Raw genomic sequence first — 24,298 nt, 5'->3', positions numbered from 1 at the left:
GAAAGAAGAGAACAAAAATAAGATGAGGTGAAATGAACCGAGACAAAATGAGATAAGACCAGAGAAAAACAGAAGAACTTGACAAGACCAAACGAAATGAGACAAAACAAAAGAAGAGACAAAAATGAGACGAGACGAGCTGACATGAGACGAGATGAAAGGAAAACAGAAGAGAAGAGACAACTGTATCGCACGAGACCAAACAAAACAAGACAAAATGAAATGCAACAAGATGAGACAAAATAAAAGAGTCAAGAGTCAAGGTGACATGAGACGAGATAAAACGAGATGCCGTGAGATGAGATGAGATGAAAAAAACTTGTGATGAGACAAAATGAAACGACGATATATACAAAATGAGAACAAAAACAGAGAACAAAAACAAGACAAGACGAGGTGACATGAACCGAGACAAAATGAGATAAGACCAGAGAATAACAGAAGAACTTGACAAGAACAAACGAAATGAGACAAAATAAAAGAAGAGACAAAAATGAGACGAGACAAGCTGACATGAGATGAGATTCAATGAGATGAAAGGAAAACAAAAGAGAAGAGACAAAACAATATGGCACGAGACCAAACAAAAAGAGTCAAGGTGACATGAGACGAGATAAAATGAGATGCATTGGGATGAGATGAGCCAAAAACCTGAAGAGAAGATACGAAACAACCTGAGATGAGACAAAATGAAAGAAGAGAACAAAAACAAGACAAGACAAGGTGATATGAGCTGAGACAAAATGAGATAAGACCAGAGAAAAACAGAAGAACTTGACAAGACCAAACGAAATGAGACAAAATAAAAGAAGAGAAAAGCTGACATGAGACGAGATGAAAGGAAAACAGAAGAGAAGAGACAACTGTATCGCACTAGACCAAACAAAACAAGACAAAATGAAACGCAACAAGATGAGACAAAATAAAAGAGTCAAGAGTCAAGGTGACATGAGACGCCGTGAGATGAGACGAGATGAAAACTGAAGAGAAGAGACGAAACAACTTGCGATGAGACAAAATGAAACAAGAGAAAAGACAAACTAGACTAAATGAAAGAAGAGAACGAAAACAAGACAAGACGAGGTGAAATTAATAGACTCGATGAGATAAGACCAGAGAAAAACAGAAAAACTTGACAAGACCAAACGAAATAAGACAAAATGAAAGAAGGGACAAAAATGAGACGAGACGAAATGAGATGAGAAAAGAAAAGAGACAAAACGAGACGAGATGAGATAAAAAAGATAAAAGAGGGCAGAAGAGACCAGACGAGGTGAAGGGAAAGGGAAAAGTGCATGTTTGCATGTAACGTGCAGCGCTCGTCTGTTCTGCAGTTTCACAGAATGATCTCTGAAGAGAGAACGTCAAAACCAATCCGGCTGTGGTTTAAACTGCAGGCCAGAGTCTCCGTGTGGAGAGACAAACCCCTCAGACTCAAGCGTCTCCGCTTTTACCCTCCAAACAGAACAAGAGCATTTCCGATGATCCTGGGACATCGCTGCGGTTCAAATCTGCATCTGCTAATAATGCAGTCCAACACCTGCTCAAAACTTTAGTCTTTGGGACTTACAAACATCAATTCCCAGCCTTCATTCACATATGCATGTTCCTTTACACAAAATACAGTTTCTGATGAAAAAGGCTCGACGATGACATTCTGAAAACATGACTTTATCTTCAATATCCATCACTCTTTTCAAATCAGCAACGTTTGAATGTTGTTCGTGACTTTCTACATAATTTGACTGAACTGAAGGGAAAATATCTATAGCTCGTGCAAAAATGAGTCTTTAATCTTCGTTCCATACACTGATCGCAAACATATTTCATGTTTCTCGGAAGAAGTGAATGAATGTGGGTTTAGGACAACATGAATGTGAGTAATTGTTGACGGAAATGTTGTATTTGTCTGAGGTAAAGTCTCGAGTGACTCACCACCAACAGAGCGAAGAGAATGACCCCACAGCTCCACACGTCTGCTTTCCTTCCGTCATACTTCTCTCCCTATAACACACAGTGCAATAACTCTCATTAGAGATCAGCTCGTCCATTCATAATTCTCTTTTTTCTTCCACAAAGTAAAAGTAATACTCACCCGGATCACCTCAGGACACGCATAATGAGGAGATCTGAGAAAAGACATCACTGAGTTCAGTTACTGAGAAATTTCATTTTTATTATTTTATATCTTTCAAATACTAACAAATGTATATTTAAATACCTAAAATAATTTTTTTTTATTATAATTTTGTATTATTATAAAAATGTTTTTCACACTAAATGAACACAGAATAATTCGAATTATATTAAATAATTATATAAAAATATTTGAAATATATATATTGTAATATGTATGGTATTCATTACATTAATAAGTGATTAGTGATTGTTTCAAATGTATGTATCATTGAATCATTCAAGAGATTTGTTCAAAAACGCTGATTCATGAAACAAGTTAAGTCTTTTTGAGCGAGTCATTGAATCATTCATTCAAAACTATTTTTTTTTTTTTTACATCAATTAAAATAAATTTTGTCAGAACCTAGAATCGTGGGAGAATTTCTATTTTAATATATATATATATATATATATATATATATATATATATATATATATATACACTACCGTTCAAAAGTTTGGGGTCAGTGAGAATTTTATTTTTATTTTTTGGAGGAAAGAAATCAATACTTTTATTTATCAAGGAATAATTAATTTGATCGAAAGTGACAGTAAAGATATTTATAATGTTACAAAAGTCTTTTGAACTTCCTATTCATCAAAGAATCCAAAAAAAAAACAAAAAAACTGTACAACTGACAGACCAACAACTGTTTCAACATTGATAATAATAATAAATGTTTCTTGAGCATCAAATCCTCATATTATACTGATTTGTGAAGGATCATTTGACACTAAAGACACTGACACTGGTGATGCTGAAAATTCAGCTTTGATCACAGGAATAAATTACACTTTACTATATATTCACACAGAAAACAGCTGATTTACACTGGAATAATATTTAATACTATAACTGATTTTTGTTGTATTTTTAATCAAATAAGCGCAGCCATGGTTAGCAGAAGAGAATTCTTTTAAAATTCTTTTAAAATCGTACCGACCCCAAACTTTTGAACGGTAGTGTACATATTCTCAATTTATTCAGATTCTTGCAGCTCTTATATTCATTTATTACTATGTACCACTGTGACAGTTGACAGTACAAAAATTACCAACATATATTTGAACTAAAACATGAAAATTGCAACATGGGGCTTTCAATGAATATTTCACTAAAACACACAGTTCAAAAGCACTGATTTCCAGAGCACAGAAATACTGTACGCAATGATTTCTGAAGGATCACGCGACAACGAAGACTGAAAATTCAGCTTGACCATCGTGGGAATAAATGACATATTAAATAACATTAAACTAGAAAATAATTTGTTTAAATTGTAAGAATATTTCACAATGTTACTTTTTCACTGTATTTTTGATCATATAAATGCAGCTTTGGTGAAGCAGAAGACACTTCTTACAAAAACCTCTCCTGATCTTTCCAAAATAATTCCTGTCACTATATTATTTCTGTCTAGCAAAAAAAATTTAAAATCCTCGAAGACAACACAGATCTCTACAAAAGCTGTAACACCCAGAAGCAAAAGCACTGAGTTTAAGAGGCGCTGATCCGTGACGTCTGACACTGTTTGCTGAGAATGATTAATATCAAGATGTGGTTGGAGGGACACAAAGACACACTAAAGAAGACGACAACATCTTCCCGGAGTAATTAGGGTCACACAATGTTGACAGCACTTCCTGTTGCACCAGCTGACATCCTGTCTCCATTAATCTTTCCTGACAAATCCTATTCTACAGCATGAAACTCTTCCCGCGTTTTCTTGTTCAGAGATAAACAGGCGCGCTCAGAGTTAATCATATTATTGGGAGTTTCTCGGTAAGCTGCAAACATCTCCATGATCCCTCAAAAACCTTTACAAGCGCGCATATGCAAATGTGAATCCAGTTAGTGAGAGCTTCTTCTTATCATCTAAACGTGTTCGACGTGAAGAACTCCAGCTGCATACAGAAACACTACAAACGTCAACCATGAAGCTGCCGTTCGGGTTTAAAGGCTCCCTGAAATCAAAATGAAAGTTTTTTTAGCTTTTAGTATGAATATGTTAGCCTTAAGGTTATGAATAAGCTGGTGTGTGTCCAAAACAATGTTAAATTCGCATTTAGGAGATATAAGCATTCATAACTTACAGTCTCTCACTTCCGCTAAAATGGATCAGGGATTTGTATGACATCACCGTGGACTTCAGCTTCTTATCGCATCTTCTGTCCAATCAAATGCTCTCTAGAATCTAAAGCTCCGCCCCCTATGCTATAAACACCACCTGGCCAAAGCGACCACTGACACGTCAGGAGCAATATAGGAGATGCGTGTTCGGTTACTCAAACGCTCGAGTTTTATTCCGTTTCCAACTGTACGTTGGTTAAGAATGAAATGGCTAGAATTTATTATCACTTTTACTATTGAATCAAACGTATCATCAGCGCTCGGATTCGCTTCCAAGGTGCGCGTTGGTGCTAATCAAGTGTGCCGCATATGTCCTAAAACGTGAAGCCACGGCATTTCGATCGCCCTCTGGTGGCTGGACCCAGTATAGGTCATAAACCCCACCCTCTATGTGTAATCAAATGGGACTGAACCAAATTAGATCCAATTACATTTATTTATTATTATTATTTTAAGATGGTTTCAGTCATTTTAGGTTGTTCTCATCCTGCTGAAATATGTTCAAGTATTCGGTTTAGTTTTAGTTAGTTATTTGGTGCTATAAAAACAGGGTTGTACAAATAACCCTAAAAAACCCTTAAAAATCTTGAGTTATTTTATCTGTCCAATTCCAAGGTTGAGCTTTTTGGGCCAGACGTAACAACCCAGTGTTTGGGAAGTTTTTGAGTAACCCAGATCATGGGTCAGACGTAACAACCCAGTGTTTGGGAAGTTTTTGAGTAACCCAGATCATGGGTCAGACGTAACAACCCAGTGTTTGGGAAGTTTTTGTGTAACCCAGATCATGGGTCAGACGTAACAACCCAGTGTTTGGGAAGTTTTTGAGTAACCCAGATCATGGGTCAGACGTAACAACCCAGTTTTTGGGAAGTTTTTGAATAACCCAGATCATGGGTCAGACGAAACAACCCAGTGTTTGGGAAGTTTTTGAGTAACCCAGATCATGGGTCAGACGTAACAACCCACTGTTTTCAGAAAACATTGCAGAAGCTGTTCAGCACACATCAAAACACACTGCAGTTTCACTCCACACGCATTGCCCTCAACACATTAGCCTAGACCGGCCGGCTCGATGGTTATGATTCTGAGGGCATACCCACAGCCGTTCAGCTGTTTTCATCTAAAGCAGGAGCGTCACATCTCAGAGATCAAAACCAATCGGATGTTTTAAGGCCGTAAAATGCTTTCATTGTTTATGTTGATGAGGAAGGCAAATTAGAGCTAAAAATAGAGCCATTAACGGATGAGTTTATGGAGGAACCCTGCAGTACGTGTGCCGGATCATTTATCCACTCCAAGCTGTTTGCCAGAGCTCATTTCCCCTCGCTCCTGCTCAACTCCTCCACCAATGACAGCACATATCAGATGTGGGTGTGCAAACCACCAGACATACGGGTTCAAATGTGTCTTTTTGCTGTAATGTACAATGATCATTAAGCCAAAATGATGCATGTAATAGGGATACAGAAATAAACAGCGTAAACACTAGCGAAAGGCATGAAGATCAGAAGCAATAATGGTCATATTATCTGACGCCGGATTGGATAAAAAGGCATTCATTGGTCTGAGACGAATCACATGTTACACGAATAAGGGAAACATCTGAGTAGAACTATAGATTAATTAATAAATACATTTATTAAAAGAATGAATGAACAAATGTTTTTGAAAGAATGATTACATAAATAGATTCAATGTTTTTAAATGGATTAACAAATGAATGGATTAATGAATGAATAATAAATAAATTGAACAAATATGTTTAAACTAATGAAAGAATGAGGATTTAAAAATAATTAATAAATGAATGAATGATGTTTTTAAATGAATTAATTAATGAATATATGGAGAAATGATTTAAAAGAATTAATGATTTAATAGATTTTCAAAAAATGAATTAATGAATACACGAATAATGAATTGATAAATGGAGAACAAATATTTGTAGTGATAAATGAATGAATGAAATCTTTTTAAAAGAAGGAATTGCTGAAGAGATACAATTTTTTTTAATTAATTAATGAATAATATTAATGAACAAACAAATAAACACAAACTGTAAATAAATAAAAAAACATGTTTTTAAAATAATTAATGATTTAAACGTTTTACTTTTCTTAAAAGAGTCCCAGTACGTGGTCAGACACATGTCGTATTAACTGTAAACAGGATCTATTCTTCCTTCATATTTCCATCATTACAGCAGCTGAGAGGAGGGTCACATGATCTCTGCCCTCTCCCTTCATAATGACTAATAAACAAAAAACACAAAAAAATAATACCAATAAAGTTAGCATAAAAGTTCAGCTTTTCTTGACTTTCTCAAATCTACAAATAAAAAATAAATAAATATTTTTATATATATATCCATGTACAGTATGAATGTATTTACTAAGAAACTATGTAATGCGCGTGGATGAAGCACTGATACTATCACAGAATAAACCCCTTCAGGGTGGGGTTTAAAATAGTTCGGGGGTCGCTGGAGACGTCAAGGACATCCGGCCCGGCTCAACACAAAGCTGCATCGGAGACGATTGTTAGGATGATGACGGCACCCGAACAGATTGCTTCTGATAGCCGATGTTGAGTCAGGGCGCTGGGAGGCTTCTGTGACTCCCTGTCCTGCAGATCCTGACCTGAGGTGTCCGGGACGCCAGCACACAGAGGTACAGGACGCCCCGTTCGACCTCTGCAGAGCTGTGCTCATATAACACGAGGCGACTCGTGTACGGGAACGACGCGCTGATTTTATTACACTGGGTTTAATCTATGGCCATGTCTGAGTGTAATCCTAAAGGTCGGGCAAGCATGGCAAAATTAATCAACTGACAAAAGGCTAAAGGTTTTATGGCATAGGTGGGGGGCAAAGTCGCTTTTTGAAAGGGGAAATGATTACATTAAGAAAGAAATAAAGGGCAGTAAATGAGTCGGGCTCCTATCTCTTCACACCAGGCCTCGACCAAACAACGGAAGAAAAGAAAGCACTGCGTTTTCATGACAGATAATCACACTTATGATGTCAGAGGGGGCGTGTCATAAAACTCAGCCGACAGGTCATTGGCTGACTCCACATTGGTACACTGACATTTTTTAATCTCAACTCGCAAATGGATGAACTATTCATTTATTTAACAATTGCATTCAGTTGTTCAAAAGGGTCAACAAGGTTAATTTTTATTTTTATTTCAAATAAGTTATATTTCTGAAGGATCATGTGACTGAAGACTGGAGTAATACACAGTTATTTTAAACGGTAATAATATTTCACAATATTGCTGCTTTTTCTGTATTTTTGATCACATATCTGCAGCCTTGTGAGACCTCTTTCAAAACATCTAACCAGCCCCAAACTTTTGAAAGGTAGTGAATGCTTTTAAAAAGACGTCTATTTATTTTATAACCTATTTTTAATTAATAATTGATACATTTTGTACTTCTACTTCTAGTCTTCCATAATTTACAGATAAGATCATGGTGAGTCACTGTGGTGAAGTATAATGTGTGTCCTTCAAGGTAATGCTTTACTCCTGAGTGAGCATGTCTAGAGTCACAGACGAGCGAAGGAAGAATGACCTCTCTCTTCTCTCTCTCCCTCTGTGTTTGTGTCCTAGAGATCTGTGTGGACACTGTGTGACTGACAAGGAGCTGAAGGCAGTGAATAATGATACGTTTGAGCAAATCTGAGGGTACATTTACTCAACAATGATGCACTAAAAACGTCAACATTGTCAAACCGATCCCCGTTCGCACTGATCCACGAAACGACTAAAAGCGCTGAGTTCTGCAGCCATGCGTTAGATGGTGATGTCACTTTGTAATGCGCCTATAGACTGAACATGTAATATACTGTACATGCGCATGAGGTCACCGTTTTCACAAATTCAAATTTTTGTAGTTTACATGGAGACGATAACGCATTGCTTTCAAAAACGTGCACTTTGAAAACCCATTTTTAAAAGTTTGTGCTTTCAGGCCCCCAAAACGCCACTGTTGTGTAAAATGAACAGCCAAAACGCTTTAAACGTTTTCCGTTTTTAGTTGAAATCGGTGTTGTGTAAACGGCCCCTTAGAAGAGATGTTCAGGTCAAAAATTCACAACAAGAAATCATATTTTACATAAACTAGCCTAGATTCATTTATTTTCCAGATTGTGACATTTTTCTGAGCTAAAGTTATAATGTACATTACATTTATAATGATGAAAAACAGGATGTTTTTTTTGCTTGTTTAAATAAAAAAATACTGATTATTTACAACTCAAAGCTCCTATCCCAGAACCTTGGCAGAGATGCTGTTACTCATTTCAGATGCAAAAAAAGTTTAGCCAATCATAACAGACATTAATTATATATTGAAGTCTTAAAGGTACAGAAGTAAAACACGGCAAATGGTTGACCGACGGCCATCCACGACGTTATCACGACGTCAACAAAGGTTTTGTGGCATTATTCGTTTCACTTAAATATCTTTTCTTAAAATAACAAACATATATTTCGGTTTCCGCCAAAACACTATTGGATTGTGCTAAATTAACTTGAACCATTTAAAGGATTAGTTCACTTTTAAAAAAACTTTTGCTGATAATTTACTCACCCCCATGTCATCCAAGATGTCCATGTCTTTTTTTCTTCAGTCGAAAAGAAATTAAGGTTTTTGATGAAAACATTCCAGGATTTTTCTCCATATAATGCACTTTACTGGGCACCAAACGGTCCAAGGTCCAAAAGACAGTTTCAGTGCAAACTGCAAACTGTTCAAAGGGCTTTAAACGACACCAGACGATGAATAAGGGTCTTATCAAGTAAAACGATCGCTCATTTAAAAAAGAAATAACAAAGTTTAAGTTTTATAAGCTCAAATGCTCGCCTTGCTCTGTTCTGTGTGACTCTCCTGTTCGAACTCGTTCATCAAAATGAACGAATCTTTTTCCGAGTCAATTCATTCATTTCGTTCGTTAAATGAACCAAATGACTCGAAAAAGATTTGTTCATTTTGATGAACGAGTTCGAACAGGAGAGTCACGAACGTGCATCACAGAACAGAGCAAGGCGAGCATTTGACATTATTAAACTTAAACTTTGTTATTTATTTTTGAAATGACCGATCGTTTCGCTTGATAAGACCCTTATTCATCGTCTGGAATCGTTTAAAGCCCTTTGAACAGTTTGCAGTTTGCACTGAAACTGTCTTTTGGACCTTGAACCGTTTGGTGCCCAGCAAAGTGCATTATATGGAGAAAAATCCTGGAATGTTTTCATCAAAAACCTTAATTTCTTTTCGACTGAAGAAAGAAAGACATGGACATCTTGGATGACATGGGGGTGAGTAAATTATCAGCAAAAGTTTTTTTAAAAGTGAACTAATCCTTTAAGTCTCCGTTATACTTAATTATCAGTCTTTAATTAAACTTATAAAACGGTTAGTTCCAATCCTTGATTCTGATTGGTCAATAGCTGTGCTTTATTCACGATAAAACACGGCTATGACCGCTTCACCCAACGGTTCTATGTATCACTACACAACACCCCTAGCAACCACTCTTAGCAACTTAAACAGATGTTTCATCTCATTGATATTGTTCATTTAAAGCTAGAGCAGAGCATTGTGAGCAGGGCCTGAAATTAACACCCGACCACCTGCCAAATGCGGGTGAATTTTGCTATTGGCGGGTAACACTGTCAATCTACCTGCCACATTGGCAGGTAGCCAATGAGAATTGAGTGATTCATTAGGTTTTTTTTTTACGTTTTCATTTTCATTGCGTTGGACCTTAGCTATAATGTGGCGGCACATTACTGGGGTAAAAAGGCCAGCTGAAACAAACAACCAACAAAAAGATGAGGATGAGTAAAAGAAAAGTAAAATAAGAGACAACGGCAAGGTTCGTGAGCGGCTGATTTATGACAGCGACTGTTGTTTCGTAACGTTCATGCGATCAGAAAGAAGATGAGGCCCTTTTCTGACTACGTTTGGATGTGCCAGTATTGAACTGTTGGTGAGATGGGATGAAATAATGTAACGCTGACGTAGGCTCCAGAACAATGACAGTTGCACAGATGTGTGCGTGTGCAACTGTAGTACATGTTGGGAGTTGGGAACCGGTGAGAAAATGTCCGGTACCCGGTAACTTTACCAATAATAATATTAATTTAGTTCTGCTTAACGGTTCCTGAACGCTGTAACTAAAAGCTGTCAGGACCTAGCTGTCTACGTGACTAAATCAGCCATCAACACAGCCGCGGGTGATTTGTTTACATACGAGCTGCGGTAGGTCTATAGATCTGTTGTGCATGTGTGTGTCAAAATCAATGAATAAAAAGATTTTTTTTTAAATGTATATTCTAAGAGTTATTATTACTTATATTGATTTCGTTAATAACTTGACAGCACTTAAATGTGTACAAGTTAAAGAACAATATTGTGAAATTCCCGTTTTTCACCTTTAGGCTATGAGCCAAAAAAAAAAAAAAGGCTGGTAAAAAGTCTCTGTGGCAGGTGAATTTTTATATCCACCTGCCACAGTGGCTGGTGGCCAAAAAAGTTAACTTCAGGCCCTGATTGTGAGAGATCGAGTAAGCGAGTGTACCTGCATTTACAGTAGACGTAGCATTTTCCTTCAGGTCAGTCCTATATTCATAATAAAAAAATGCGTTTGAATGTCCGCTGCATATTTAGTCCTTTTAACAGTCATGGGGTTTTCCGTGCATAACGTTAGTCATCTGTCAGTTGCGTCTGTCTTCTCCGTGATCACAAGTTCGAGTCCTTTCAAAAGCCTTCTCTACAGACTCACTCACTCACTCACTCATAAAGACAGTCTTTGCCGCCATCTATTGGCGAAATAATATATGTAACTTCTGTTGCTGTTCACGTTCCGGGACTATTTTTTCCAGCGGAAGGCAGGCTTTTAGTGATTTTACTTCATGAAAGTTGCATAGATACATATTTTTCGGCTTTAATATTTTTATTGTGTGGCAACCGTTTTATAAAAGCAATAAGGTACTCGAGGCAAGTGCTGTATCGTGAATAAGTAACGGCTGAAGGGGTTGCAGGCACTCCGCTTCGCGTCGTGCCTAACAACGCCCTCCAGCCGTTACTTATTCACGATACAGCACAGCCTCTCGTACCTTATTGCTTACTAATGTAATGTGTTTCATTTCACCATTGATTTTGATGATGAAAAATATGCAATTTGGTGCAGTTGCTGATATTTATATGGCCAAAAAGTAAGTTTAAATTCTGATCAAATTATTTATATAATGTAGATAAATGAAATCTTTATAACTGTGTAACAGAAAGTGCATACAAATATCAGTTGTCACTCTATATCTCAGAATATTATTTCTTAGTGAGATGTTTGGTTTTATGATCAAAGCTTTGTGACTTGTATTGTAGGGGCAAAACAAGGCAATACAGTAATGATTGACAGATGTGCAAATCAACGTTCCTCAAAAGCCTGATGCATCATATTTGATACTCACATTTTAACATGATTTTCCTAAAAAACTACATTTATAGATAAACAAGTCCAGTAAGTGTTCATCTTAAAATATTAATAATGATATAAAAGTTCTTCTTACTTTATTAAAATCAGTACTTTTAAAATGATACTAATTTAGAGGTCTTGGAATCGTGGCTTTATAGGGTTTAGCAACTGTGGAGGACATGCTATTCTTTACACATATGTTTAGTGTGACTAAAGCTTAGCTCACGGAGGTAGGAGGAGAGTAACTGACGTCCTCTACGGCCTGAGCTGAACACAGTGCTTGTCCTCATCATGTTCACTCACCCACAGCTGGTCTCCAGCAGACTGTCCCCCACCTGCAGAGACGCCATCCCGAAGTCTGCTATCCTGATGTTATTCTTCTCGTCCAGCAACAGGTTCTCCGGCTTCAGGTCCCTGTGACTGTCCAAGGACAAGACAAAGAAATATTCAAATGACATGTGAAAACTGTGGGATGACACAATGATTGTGTCAGTGGTTGTGGGGCAGTCGTGGCCTAATGGTTAGAGAGTCGGACTGGTGACCCGAAGGTCGCGGGTTCGATTCTCAATACTGGCAGGAGAAAGGCATCTAACCCCCAATCACTCCCCGGGCGCCACAGCGAAGTGTGTTATGGTTTCCAGTGTGTGTTCACTACTCACTACTCCTAATGTCTGTGCTCTAACTTGGATGGGTTAAATGCAGAGGACAACTTCAGAGTGTTACTTGGCCTTCACCTGTCACTTTCACTTTCAATTTCAGTTTTCAATGATCTCTGTTTCTTCTCTTTCTTCCAGCACTGCTCCTCTACAGTGGGAGGAGATGACAGACGTCTGCTGTCTCAGTGTCTGATGTTGAGCTCTCCTCTGACCATGGGCAGACATGAACGAGCTTCTTCCAAATGTCTTAATGAATTTAAAGCTTTCTCTTAATTCATCTGTTGCCCCACTTTTTACTGTGTGACGCAAGATGACAGTTTCCAAGTTTTAGTGCATAAGAAACAAAAGTATTGTGGACAAAACAAAACAAAACATGCCAGGCTACAATGTGAAAAAAAAAAAAGAAAAAAAAAAAAGGCCAGGCTACAACGTGAACAAAACAAAACAAAACATGCCAGGCTACAATGTGAACAAAACAAAACATGCCAGGCTACAATGTGAACAAAACAAAACAAAACAAAACAAAACAAAAAACAAAAACAAAACAGGCCAGGCTACAATGTGAACAAAACAAAACAAAAAACAAAAACAAAACAGGCCAGGCTACAATGTGAACAAAACAAAACAAAACAAAAAAACAAAACAAAACATGACATGTGAACAAAACAAAACAACAAAAAAAAAAAAAAAAAAAAAAAAAAAAAAAAACACACAAAAAAAAAAAAAAAACAGGCCAGGCTACAATGTGAACAAAACAAAACAGGCTACAATGTGAACAAAACAAAACAAAACAAAACAAAACAAAACAAAACGGCCAGGCTACAATGTGAACAAAACAAAACAAAACAAAACAGGCTACAATGTGAACAAAACAAAACAAAACAAAACAAGCTACAATGTGAACAAAACAAAACAAAACAAGCTACAATGTGAACAAAACAAAACAAAACAAAACAAAACATGCTACAATGTGAACAAAAAACAAAACAAAACAAAACAGGCCAGGCCAGGATACAATGTAACCAAACCAAACCAAACCAAAGCAAAACTAAACTAAACTAAACTAAACTAAACTAAACAAGCCAGGCTACAATCTGTGCAAAAAAAAAATAAAAAAAAATAAAAACCAAAACAATTTAAAAAAAAATAGATTTCATAAAATAAAAATCTAGGTAGATTAAGATGCATTTGAAAGAGTTTTAAATGATTAAAAGAAGGAAAAAAATAGTGAAAATATGTCTAATTTCAAAACACTTTCATAAATCTACTAATAATAGTGTAATATTCTCAGCTCAGATTAACTTTTAGAAAATGTTAATCCAGGTCCACCAGAGGTGTGTAGCAACACGCTATATTTACTCCCATTTACTTAAGTATATTTTGGAGAATATGTACATTTAAAGGTGTGTGTACTTTCACTCTTACTCAAGCGCATTTCTAATGACAAAAAAATGTTCTTTTTACTTCGTTACACTGGGCAACATTCCTGTCGTTAGGGCACTGTCTCTTTTAACTGGGGCATGATTGATGCCCCATCCACGAATAAAATAATTATTTTAATTCTATTGTAATATTTCACTGACATAATCATCTTTCTTGTTCTGAATCAGATCTGAAGTAACTAGTACTCACTACTAGTCTTTCCATTGGAGACTTTCCTACTCTTACTCATTTTTAACATTGTTACTTTTATTACAACTTGAGTAATTATTTCCATTAGTACTTTTTTTCTTTGCCAGAGTACAGATCATTTTACGGGCTTATGAGTCACAGATAAACATGTGAATTACTTTGAATCTACATACAGTAATAGATATAAAAACATGGTAAAACAAAGATATTCCCGTCAAATGTTGTTTCGAATAGCCTAAAGTTGTCTGAAAAAAAAATATTTTATATTAGAATATGCATTGCAGTATGACAAATTTATGTGATTTTTTTGTTTGTTTTTCTGACTTTGTTTTTATTTATTTTTGTCATAACGATTTGTTATTTGTAGTGTTTGTTTGTTACATGTTGGAAATTTAAAGTGACGGTGACACTCAAAGTGAACCTAAAAAATAAAAATAAAAACACACACAAACACATTTATGAAGCTGAATCTCACATGGGCTAATAAAACTGAATATGAAAAGATTTATACCTCAACGATGTTCATGGGACAAATGGCAGAGGTGAGGTTTATTAGCGGTCGCACCGGAGACATCAGTAACGGCTCTTTAAAGTCTCTTCCTGACACATTAGCGTGACCCGGACGCCGTAATCTCTCCCGAACAGAAACGGTTTGTTGATATGATCAGCGACTGACTATATATTTTCCTAATCGAACAGCTGTGAGGTTAATTTCCAGAGGTTAATGGAGGAACGTGGGAAAGCGAACTGCGTGTTGGTGTGGTTGTGGTAATAAAACATCCCGTGATGTTTGTGATGTGCTGTTGGTTTTGGCCACTGAGGGCGCAGAGGCACCGAATGTTTCCCCAGTCTGCTGTGAGATCTTAAATTGCATATTTATTGGCCCAGTGATAGTTTAAAAATGTTACGCACACGTTGTTGTGTTGTTTGGTGATAGAGATCTGCATTTAAATGTTGCTTAATATGTGTTTTTTATGGTGGCCGTCAAAACGGCATTTCTGGCTGAAGTATTCCTGCCTATAAAACCTAATAAACTGTGTCTGTTTAGCATCTGCATGCTTAAAGATTACAGTCTGGTGTGTTGTGCGTCAGCTCCAACATGTTGAGGTTTGGTGATCAACATCAATTAAGAAACATCAATGATTAGTTTGAGCTCAACTTCAGTACTTTCCCCGAACCCACCCAATCCTGCTCCCAACCGAGTGAGAGAGAGAGAGGTGAGGGAGTGGATGAGAGAGTGAGTGGATGAGAGAGTGAGTGGATGAGTGAGTGGATGAGAGAGTGAGTGAGTGAGTGAGTGAGTGAGTGAGTGAGTGAGTGAGTGAGTGAGTGAGTGAGTGAGTGAGTGAGTGAGTGAGTGAGTGAGTGAGTGAGTGAGTGAGTGAGTGAGTGAGTGGATGAGTGGATGAGTGGATGAGTGAGTGGATGAGAGAGAGAGAGAGTGAGTGAGTGAGTGAGTGAGTGGATGAGAGAGTGAGTGAGTGAGTGAGTGAGTGAGTGAGTGAGTGAGTGAGTGAATGAGAGAGAGAAAGAGAGTGAGTGAGTGAGTGGATGAGAGAGTGAGTGAGTGGATGAGAGAGTGAGTGAGTGAGTGGATGAGAGAGTGAGTGAGTGAGTGAGTGAGTGAGTGAGTGAGTGAGTGAGTGAGTGAGTGAGTGGATGAGTGGATGAGTGAGTGGATGAGAGAGAGAGAGAGTGAGTGAGTGAGTGGATGAGAGAGTGAGTGAGTGAGTGAGTGAGTGAGTGAGTGAGTGAGTGAGTGAGTGAGTGAGTGAGTGAGTGAGTGAGTGAGTGAGTGAGTGAGTGAGTGGATGAGTGAGTGAGTGAGTGGATGAGAGAGTGAGTGAGTGAGGGAGGGAGTGAGTGGATGAGAGAGTGAGTGAGTGGATGAGAGAGTGAGTGAGTGAGTGAGTGAGTGAGTGAGTGAGTGAGTGAGTGAGTGAGTGAGTGAGTGAGTGGATGAGAGAGTGAGTGAGTGAGTGAGTGAGTGAGTGAGTGAGTGAGTGAGTGAGTGAGTGAGTGAGTGAGTGAGTGAGTGAGTGAGTGAAATTAATAAATGAACAAATATTATTATTGAATTAATACATCAAATGAATGAGCAAATATTTTTAATGAACTAATAACAAGAAATGAATGAACAAATATTCTTGAGTATTAATAAATGAAAATGAAAGAGAAAATATTTTAAATGAATGAATGAAAAAGTAATATTGTTAAATTAATGAATGCATTTTTTAATAATTAATGATTTCATAAATCTATACATATTTTTGATGAATGAATACATGGAAGAATTCATTCCTAAATGAATAAATAAAATACATGAACATATTTTTTTAAATGAAATGGTGAATAAATAAGTTATAATAAATGTATAAAAAGTTATAATAATGAACACGTTTATAAATAAATAAAGTCTAACAAGAAAAGGCATCATTGGCATCGGAGATTATTCTGTACTAAAACTGTAGCATTTTTTGCTTTAATTTCCACCATATTTTAAAGGCTCAATTAGCACTCGAACAAGCTTTACATTATTGTAGTGTAAAGAGCAGCGGGAGGCACATGTGATAGTACATTAGCAATCTTCCTCGCACGCTGTTCACAGCAGTCTAATTATGAGAGTTTAATTACAAAACATGTATGTCTACAAAATTAGCGCTTTGGATTTTGTGCATGCTGGAGATCTGATGTTGGCCAATTTACTTTCTTAATGCACATTCCTATTATTGTGCACAATTTATCACCCATATTGTCATCATGATAACTAAATGCAACTTCCAGTGGCATACCACAAACTTTGACAGCCCTCATGTGACATTATGCATTTGTATCACGTGTGAAATAGTGAAATTTTGAACCAATAGGTGCCAATGGTGTAATCATTAACAGTTAACTGCAAACAAATGGAATGCCTATTTTCATGATCCAATCAATTCCCAGTGTATAAAATCAAATCCAATACTATTTTTTCCCTGTTTAACTCAAAAATATATGTTTTTTGCTTCGGGTTTTGATCACAAAAGTGATCATATTTTTACACCAAAAGCCAAACATGAGGATTATCACCTACTACCAGTGACTGTTTCCCACACAAAACGTTAGGCTCCCTGAACTGACAACTTGGGATATCACAGTGGGATCCAGCACAGTGGTAACCCTATTACAAAAGCCAAGATCTCATCCAAAGCGTTCTCTAGTGGCACATAAAAACCTTATAACACAGTAGTTCACTCAGAGAGTCAAATAAAGAAGCACAGAAAGTGCATTTGTGCTGATTTCAGATTTCTTAAAAGATGATCTCCTTGACTCTTATTACCGCCGAGGGGTGGAAGGGGGTGCTACTGTACTGATCTCTATATTAGCCTGTTATTTCTGGAGCAGGTGGGTGTCAAGTGAGTCAATATAGGCTTGGAAATATCAGTAAAAATGGGTTGGGAGAGTCATTCCTTTCAGTTAGACAGCTTGGTGTATTTATGTACGCTCTTGACTGACAGGCGTTGTCATACACAGACTCTATTAGTAGCTATATTTGGAACAATATTCATGTCTAGAAGCTCCAGAAAGATGATCTCGTAGGTGGACAGAAAGACGAGGAATGATCATTTGGCCTTCAGCTATTAAAACGTCTAAAGAACAACGCTCATGATTCAAATAGCCAAGTCAGTCTTACCATCACAATAAAATATATACACTCACCGGCCACTTTATTAGGTACACCTGTCCAACTGCTCGTTAACACTTAATTTCTAAGCAGCCAATCACATGGCGGCAACTCAGTGCATTTAGGCATGTAGACATGGTCAAGACAATCTCCTGCAGTTCAAACCGAGCATCAGTATGGGGAAGAAAGTTGATTTGAGTGACTTTGAACGTGGCATGATTGTTGGTGCCAGAAGGGCTGGTCTGAGTATTTCAGAAACTGCTAATCTACTGGGATTTTCACGCACAACCATCTCTAGGGTTTACAGAGAATGGTCCGAAAAAGAAAAAACATCCAGTGAGCGGCAGTTCTGTGGGCGGAAATGCCTTGTTGATGCCAGAGGTCAGAGGAGAATGGCCAGACTGGTTCGAGCTGATAGAAGGGCAACAGTGACTGAAATAACCACTCGTTACAACCGAGGTATGCAGCAAAGCATTTGTGAAGCCACAACACGCACAACCTTGAGGCGGATGGGCTACAACAGCAGAAGACTCCACCGGGTACCACTCATCTCCACTACAAATAGGAAAAAGAGGCTACAATTTGCAAGAGCTCACCAAAATTGAACAGTTGAAGACTGGAAAAATGTTGCCTGGTCTGATGAGTCTCGATTTCTGTTGAGACATTCAGATGTTAGAGTCAGAATTTGGCGTAAACAGAATGAGAACATGGAACCATCATGCCTTGTTACCACTGTGCAGGCTGGTGGTGGTGGTGTAATGGTGTGGGGGATGTTTTCCTGGCACACTTTAGGCCGCTTAGTGCCAATTGGGCATCGTTTAAATGCCACGGCCTACCTGAGCATTGTTTCTGACCATGTCCATCCCTTTATGGCCACCATGTACCCATCCTCTGATGGCTACTTCCACCATGTCACAAAGCTCTAATCATTTCAAATTGGTTTCTTGAACATGACAATGAGTTCACTGTACTAAAATGGCCTCCACAGTCACCAGATCTCAACCCAAAAGAGCATCTTTGGGATGTGGTGGAACGGGAGATTCACATCATGGATGTGCAGCCGACAAATCTGCGGCAACTGTGTGATGCCATCATGTCAATATGGACCAAACTCCCTGAGGAATGCTTCCAGCACCTTGTTGAATCTATGCCACGAAGAATTGAGGCAGTTCTGAAGGCAAAAGGGGGTCCAACCCGTTACTAGCATGGGGTACCTAATAAAGTGGCCGGTGAGTGTATATATATAAACATGTGGATGCTCAACAGTATAACATGAGCTCTGTTCGAAAACTGTAACCTTATTAAGTGAGTGATTTGGAAGGCAGCAACTTTACTGACCACTCAATAGCCCTCGACTCAATTGATTCTATTAGTTTGATGTTAGCATGTTGCTACGCTATCAACATGACAAGGTTCGGTCCGGTCGCATTAGTAACATTTAGTGGGCAAAAAATGTCCATTGTCAATAATCAACGAGGCAAATTGGCCCCGAAATCTGTGTGGGCAACTTTTTCACCCTCACGTGAAACTCACGACTGCGGATTCCTATTTAAAGCAACACCAAGTAACTTTTCCTCTGCGGTCGCCCTACAGGTTGGAAGCGGAATTGTCCATTACCGCTGTCGTAAATAATTTAGCCTACCGCATCCTACTGTTGCACTCCAGCACCGGCTTTGGAATCATGATGACAATTCAAAAGCTACCCGGCTGCTAGGTATCTTACATGTAGTTGTAGTCTACTGTCGAGTACGCTCCACCTATCGGCAATTGTACCGCTTGCTGTAAAGCAAGTCAAATGTGTAGTTTTCTTATGTCTCATTCGGACTACAGAAACGCGACCCGATCTGGCAATCTTACATAGCGTGAATATATCAGATACAGGACCGCAAAGCGGAGGCATAAGTGCATTTCACCATGTCACGACTTGATGAACCACTGAAACGATTTTGAAAACATTATTTTAAGGTAAAAAATCTTACTTAGAGTTGCTTTAAAAATGACGCTCGCGAAATTTAGTTGAACAACAGTAAGTGTGGAATATACTCTAATAAATCCACAAAAGTTATTTTTAAAAGTAGATTAAACAAATTTCTATTGCTATGTTTTAGTTTTAAAGTCCCCCTGTATTCAATCATTTTAGCCCTTAAAAGTAATCTTTGATCATCGAAATGACATATTTAAAAGTTTTTTCCTTAAAATAGCTTAAATGTAACTCTACACCCTTGCCTCATTTATTATACACTGTTCTATGAATATGCAAATGAGCCCCGCCTCCACTCACTCACTCACTCTATCTCAGAGATCCACTGGTTGACGATCACACGTTGACCTGATTGGTTACAAGGTAGTTTGTGACGTCAGAAACACCAGCGATTTCAAACCGTGTTTTTGAGACTGTCTTTGGTTCACTGCAGTTATAAAGAGAAAATACTCAGCAATGGTGTTGACTTATGAATTTACACATAGTTAAAGCATATTAAAAACACCACAGAGACATATAATAAACAACATTAAAAACTTGATTTTCACCACAGGGGGACTTTAAATGAAATCAGCTTTTCTTGACTTGTCAGTCATCTTGATTTTTTACGTCGCTTCTTGCATGTTTTGTGACACTTCCAAAGTAAGATATATGAGTGGCGCTAGAAGCTTATTCAGTTTTATCTGAAACAGATTCATGTGAATCTGGGAATGTTATATTACCTTGGTGGTTGTTGCACTAGCACAACACTTCGGAACTGATAGTGTTATCAAAAACAAATGTGAGTAGGCAAACGAAAGTGCATTTGCTGAAGCAACCATAAGCACTTTTATCGTGTTTCACAAGACTCATACACAAGCGCTCCGCATCACAAGTGTACCAGATGAGCTACCAAACAAGTTTATTGTCAGAAAGGCCATACTGTACAAATGGAATATGTGATGCAAATGTCCAAATGTATTGGTTTACAAACAGGGCCTTAAACGAAAAAAGAAAAGAAAAAAAAAGACCGGCTATAAATATTTTTTTACCATGAAACTGTTTTTGCAAAAACAGGCAGTTATGACACCAAAAGTTTAGATATCAGTCAGAATTCACAGTTCTCTTTTGCAATTTTTATATCACAGCTAAAATTACCAGCCTAATTAATAGGTTATAGCATCACTATAAGTGTCGGCTATTGTGGTTGTCAAAACATTAGGTAGCCTAACTACACATTAATTCTTTAGTGTCAGCATGGTGCAATAATTGGTATAGGCTACTGCTTTTATTATTGCTTGATACAAATTTTACAATTTCAATTTAATTCTTGTGGTTTTATTTCGATCTTGATTCAATTTGGATACATATTATACATATAGGCTACAGAGAGCCCTGTCAGCTGGTATTATTAAAGGTTAAAAATAACAACTCAAATTAAGTACAGGCCTAATGCGGTTTGTATTACAACAACTTTATAATATTTTAATGATATAAGTAAAAAATATAATAAATATGTAATATAGTGCACATATTTAGCAAAATACTCATTTATACTAATACTAAATTTATTATAAAATATTTTAATATATAATATATTTTCTTTTTCTAGCCAGCTTACATGCTATGGTCATTAAATGGCTTTCCTGAGGTAAATGTAACGTTATGTGACATTGTAGTCTACTCCAGCTATTTTATTGACCTCTTTCCGTGGTTGAAAAACACTGATTGGTCGATATTACAGTATGTATGAGGCATATACAATTTGGTAAGTTACTGTATTTTTCAACACACACCTATTTATCATTCGTGTTTATTTACTAACTAGGCTAGGGAAGAGATATGATCGGTTCACGTGCCGCTTGAACTGAGGCGCTACAGCGATCTGTCACATTTAAAAGTGCCAAAATGGTATTTATTGTTAGAATTTCTTAATAAAATTGACAGAATCTGAGAGCTGAGAATTTGTTCCATATCAAAAGTAAAATTCTCTGTCTAGTCTGTCGGTGTCAGTGTCCTCTTTGCTTCGCGATTTTTCTCTGCGTGAGAAAATGGATGTGTGACGTGAGCGCGTGTGAAAAGGGTCAATTGTGTGAGTCTCACGGTCAATGCGTGAGAGTTGGCAGCCCTGGCATTTTATTTCTGAACTGTTTAAACTTTACATTCACTTAAAGGTACACTGTGTAGTTTTTTAAAGTATTTTATTAGCTAAAATCAATGTCTTTATTCATAAATATGTCCTCATTGGTGTAAAATTACCTCTGCCAATAATCTGACTTATCCTCGTAAGCTAAGAATTTTTTATCTTTAATTACATGGGACGGGAGGCTTCCATGTCCCAGAGAGGGACAAAAAGCACTAGCCACAATGCGTTTTCGTTCAGAGCCAGCGTCACGTGACTGAAACCAGCTGAAACGCACAAGGAGATCAGTGAGAGGCGCATGTCGCTACCCCGGCAAAATTGAAAGGCAGCACTTGCCGAGCCACAGGAGAAGGAATCCTTGTCGCCAAAAAAGCAAAAAAATTAATTTAAAAGGAAAAGTGACCGGCGAATTAAAAAAACGAGGGAAAATATCGGGATAGCTTTTCCCAGGTGGAAAGAGCTAATGAAGCAGAAAGACTTTGAAAGGGTCGCTGCTTTCTTCTCGACAGTAAGTCGGCAGTTACGGTCTAAATTACAAGCTTTTTTTTCATTTCTTGGTTGTGTAATTCATAGGCAGCATAACAGTAGAACATGTATAGTTTAACTCAATGAAGTGCAGTTGCTACCGTAGTTGCAACACACAATTGAAAAAGCGAGGCGTAGAGAGCACCATTAGTTTGAATGCAAAATACAATTTCACTGCTAGATGGGAGAAATTCCTACACAGTGTACCATTAAGACATAACCGACTATGTTTACTAGGATACTTGCTGAGACGGGCATTTTTTTACATAATTTTGTGTGAATTTGTCCGTTCAAATTTAAGATAATGTGAAAGAGAGCTCAATTTAGTATTGGCGCGCTGTCTGAGACGCGGATTTCTGGTGAGTAATGAATTGAGCTTCCTTTTGCTTCGTATTGTGCTTGAATATTTAAACAGGCAAAGCTTACACATTCGTGATGATGTTTTCACAATATTGCATTGTTTGAATTTATAAAAATGTTACCGGCCAACTGGTGATTGACACCGTCAAAATTACCGCGATTACTCGCCAAAGTAAAATTTTACTCTCAATTGGCACTTGGCGAGTGTTTATTTTAGGCCCTGTTTACAAACAAAATGGTGCTTTACTGCCATTAGTGTTCATTTGAGCTGGAAACTGCAGCAAATTGTATATTGTATGTGTGTTTTTGGAGTTTTGCATAAAAAAGGCACGTTTTTCCAATGTGCTTATGTTGCACAATTCAGATTTGTATCACCTTAAAGTATCAGTTAACCCAAAAAGGTGAAAATGGAGATGCAGATCATTGTAATCATGCATAATATGTTTAATTAGCATAATTAATGCACATACTTAAGTATAATTATGCTGTCTACCTTTTGAAACAGCTGTCATAAACCCATATGATGCCTTAAAAAGCTGTCTAAGCAGGTTTTGGAATTGATATGCAAGTTATAAGTGTAGGCAAAGAGAAAAACAGAGAAAAGACAGACAACGGACAAGCAAAAAAGACAAAAAGCTGGCAAGACAAACGCAAGAGCGGGACGAATACTGAAATAGGAAAGGACGGCAGTGGAAAAAGAGAATATTGGGTAGGTAATTCTCTCATCATCCCCTGCTGACTGTCCCAGCATGAGATCAGAGGGAACAGGCGTCTCTCAGTCACATATGAAGAAAGCAAACAGCCGGGGAAGTGTGACAGTATGGCAGGGACATTTCTCATCCCTGGTGTAGCATACTGCCCTACTGCTGCTCTGCGTGAGGCCTGCAGCTCTGAGAATTGATGCACGGACAAGAGACAGTAAGACACTGAGTCCGTTGGGCTCAGGAGACGCACTAAGGTCCTGTTTACACCTGGTATCAAGTTGCGTTTTGGTTGGAGAGTAGGCGTCTTTAGTGGCTGTTTGAACACATTCAACTACATGAGCGTTTACTTGGAGATTACTTTATCATTTAAGATATACTATATTGCCTAAAGTATTGGGACACCCCACCAAATCATTGAATGCAGGTGTTCCAATCACTTCCATGGCACCTAGGCATGCAGACTGCTTGTACAAACATTTGTGAAAGAATAGGTCGCTCTCAGGAGCTCAGTGAATTCAAGCATGGAACCAGGATAGGTCCATTGATAAAATTTCCTCACTACTAAATATTCCACGGTCAACTGTCAGTGGCATTATAACAAAGTGGAAGCAATTGGGAATAACAGCAACTCAGCCACGAAGTGGTAGGCCACGTTCACAGAGCGGGGTCAGCGCATGCTGAGGCGCGCAGAAGTCGCCAACTTTCTGCAGAGTCAATAGCTACAGGCCTCCAAACTTCGTGTGGCCTTCAGATTAGCTCATGAACAGTGCGTAGAGAGCTTCATGGAATGGGTTTCCATGGCCGAACAGCTGCATCCAAGCCGTACATCACCAAGTGAAATGCAAAGCGTCGGATGCTG

General features: G+C 37.9%; 2 protein-coding genes across 7 annotated transcripts in view; one reads left to right on the top strand and one right to left on the bottom strand.

Annotated features, from left to right (window-relative positions):
• Positions 1-24,298, bottom strand: part of brsk2a (BR serine/threonine kinase 2a) — a 252,756-nt gene that overhangs the window by 48,872 nt on the left and 179,586 nt on the right. For all 6 annotated transcript variants that reach the window (XM_056252082.1, XM_056252083.1, XM_056252084.1 and 3 more), the window contains exons 5-7: positions 12,099-12,215; positions 2,096-2,129; positions 1,936-2,004 (exon numbers count right to left, since the gene is read on the bottom strand). In XM_056252082.1, the coding sequence (XP_056108057.1) occupies positions 1,936-2,004; positions 2,096-2,129; positions 12,099-12,215 (220 nt within the window). The remainder of the gene's footprint in view (positions 1-1,935; positions 2,005-2,095; positions 2,130-12,098; positions 12,216-24,298) is intronic.
• Positions 15,024-24,298, top strand: part of ldha (lactate dehydrogenase A4) — a 243,088-nt gene continuing 233,813 nt past the window's right edge. The window contains exon 1 of the mRNA XM_056252106.1: positions 15,024-15,036. The gene's annotated coding sequence lies outside the window, so the exon portion shown is untranslated. The remainder of the gene's footprint in view (positions 15,037-24,298) is intronic.

This window comes from Rhinichthys klamathensis, unplaced genomic scaffold (assembly GCF_029890125.1).
Source record: "Rhinichthys klamathensis goyatoka isolate OS25496 unplaced genomic scaffold, OSU_Roscu_1.1 h1tg000092l_1, whole genome shotgun sequence".
In the NCBI taxonomy this organism is placed as follows: domain Eukaryota; kingdom Metazoa; phylum Chordata; class Actinopteri; order Cypriniformes; family Leuciscidae; genus Rhinichthys; species Rhinichthys klamathensis.
This window is presented reverse-complemented; position numbering and strand designations above follow the sequence as displayed.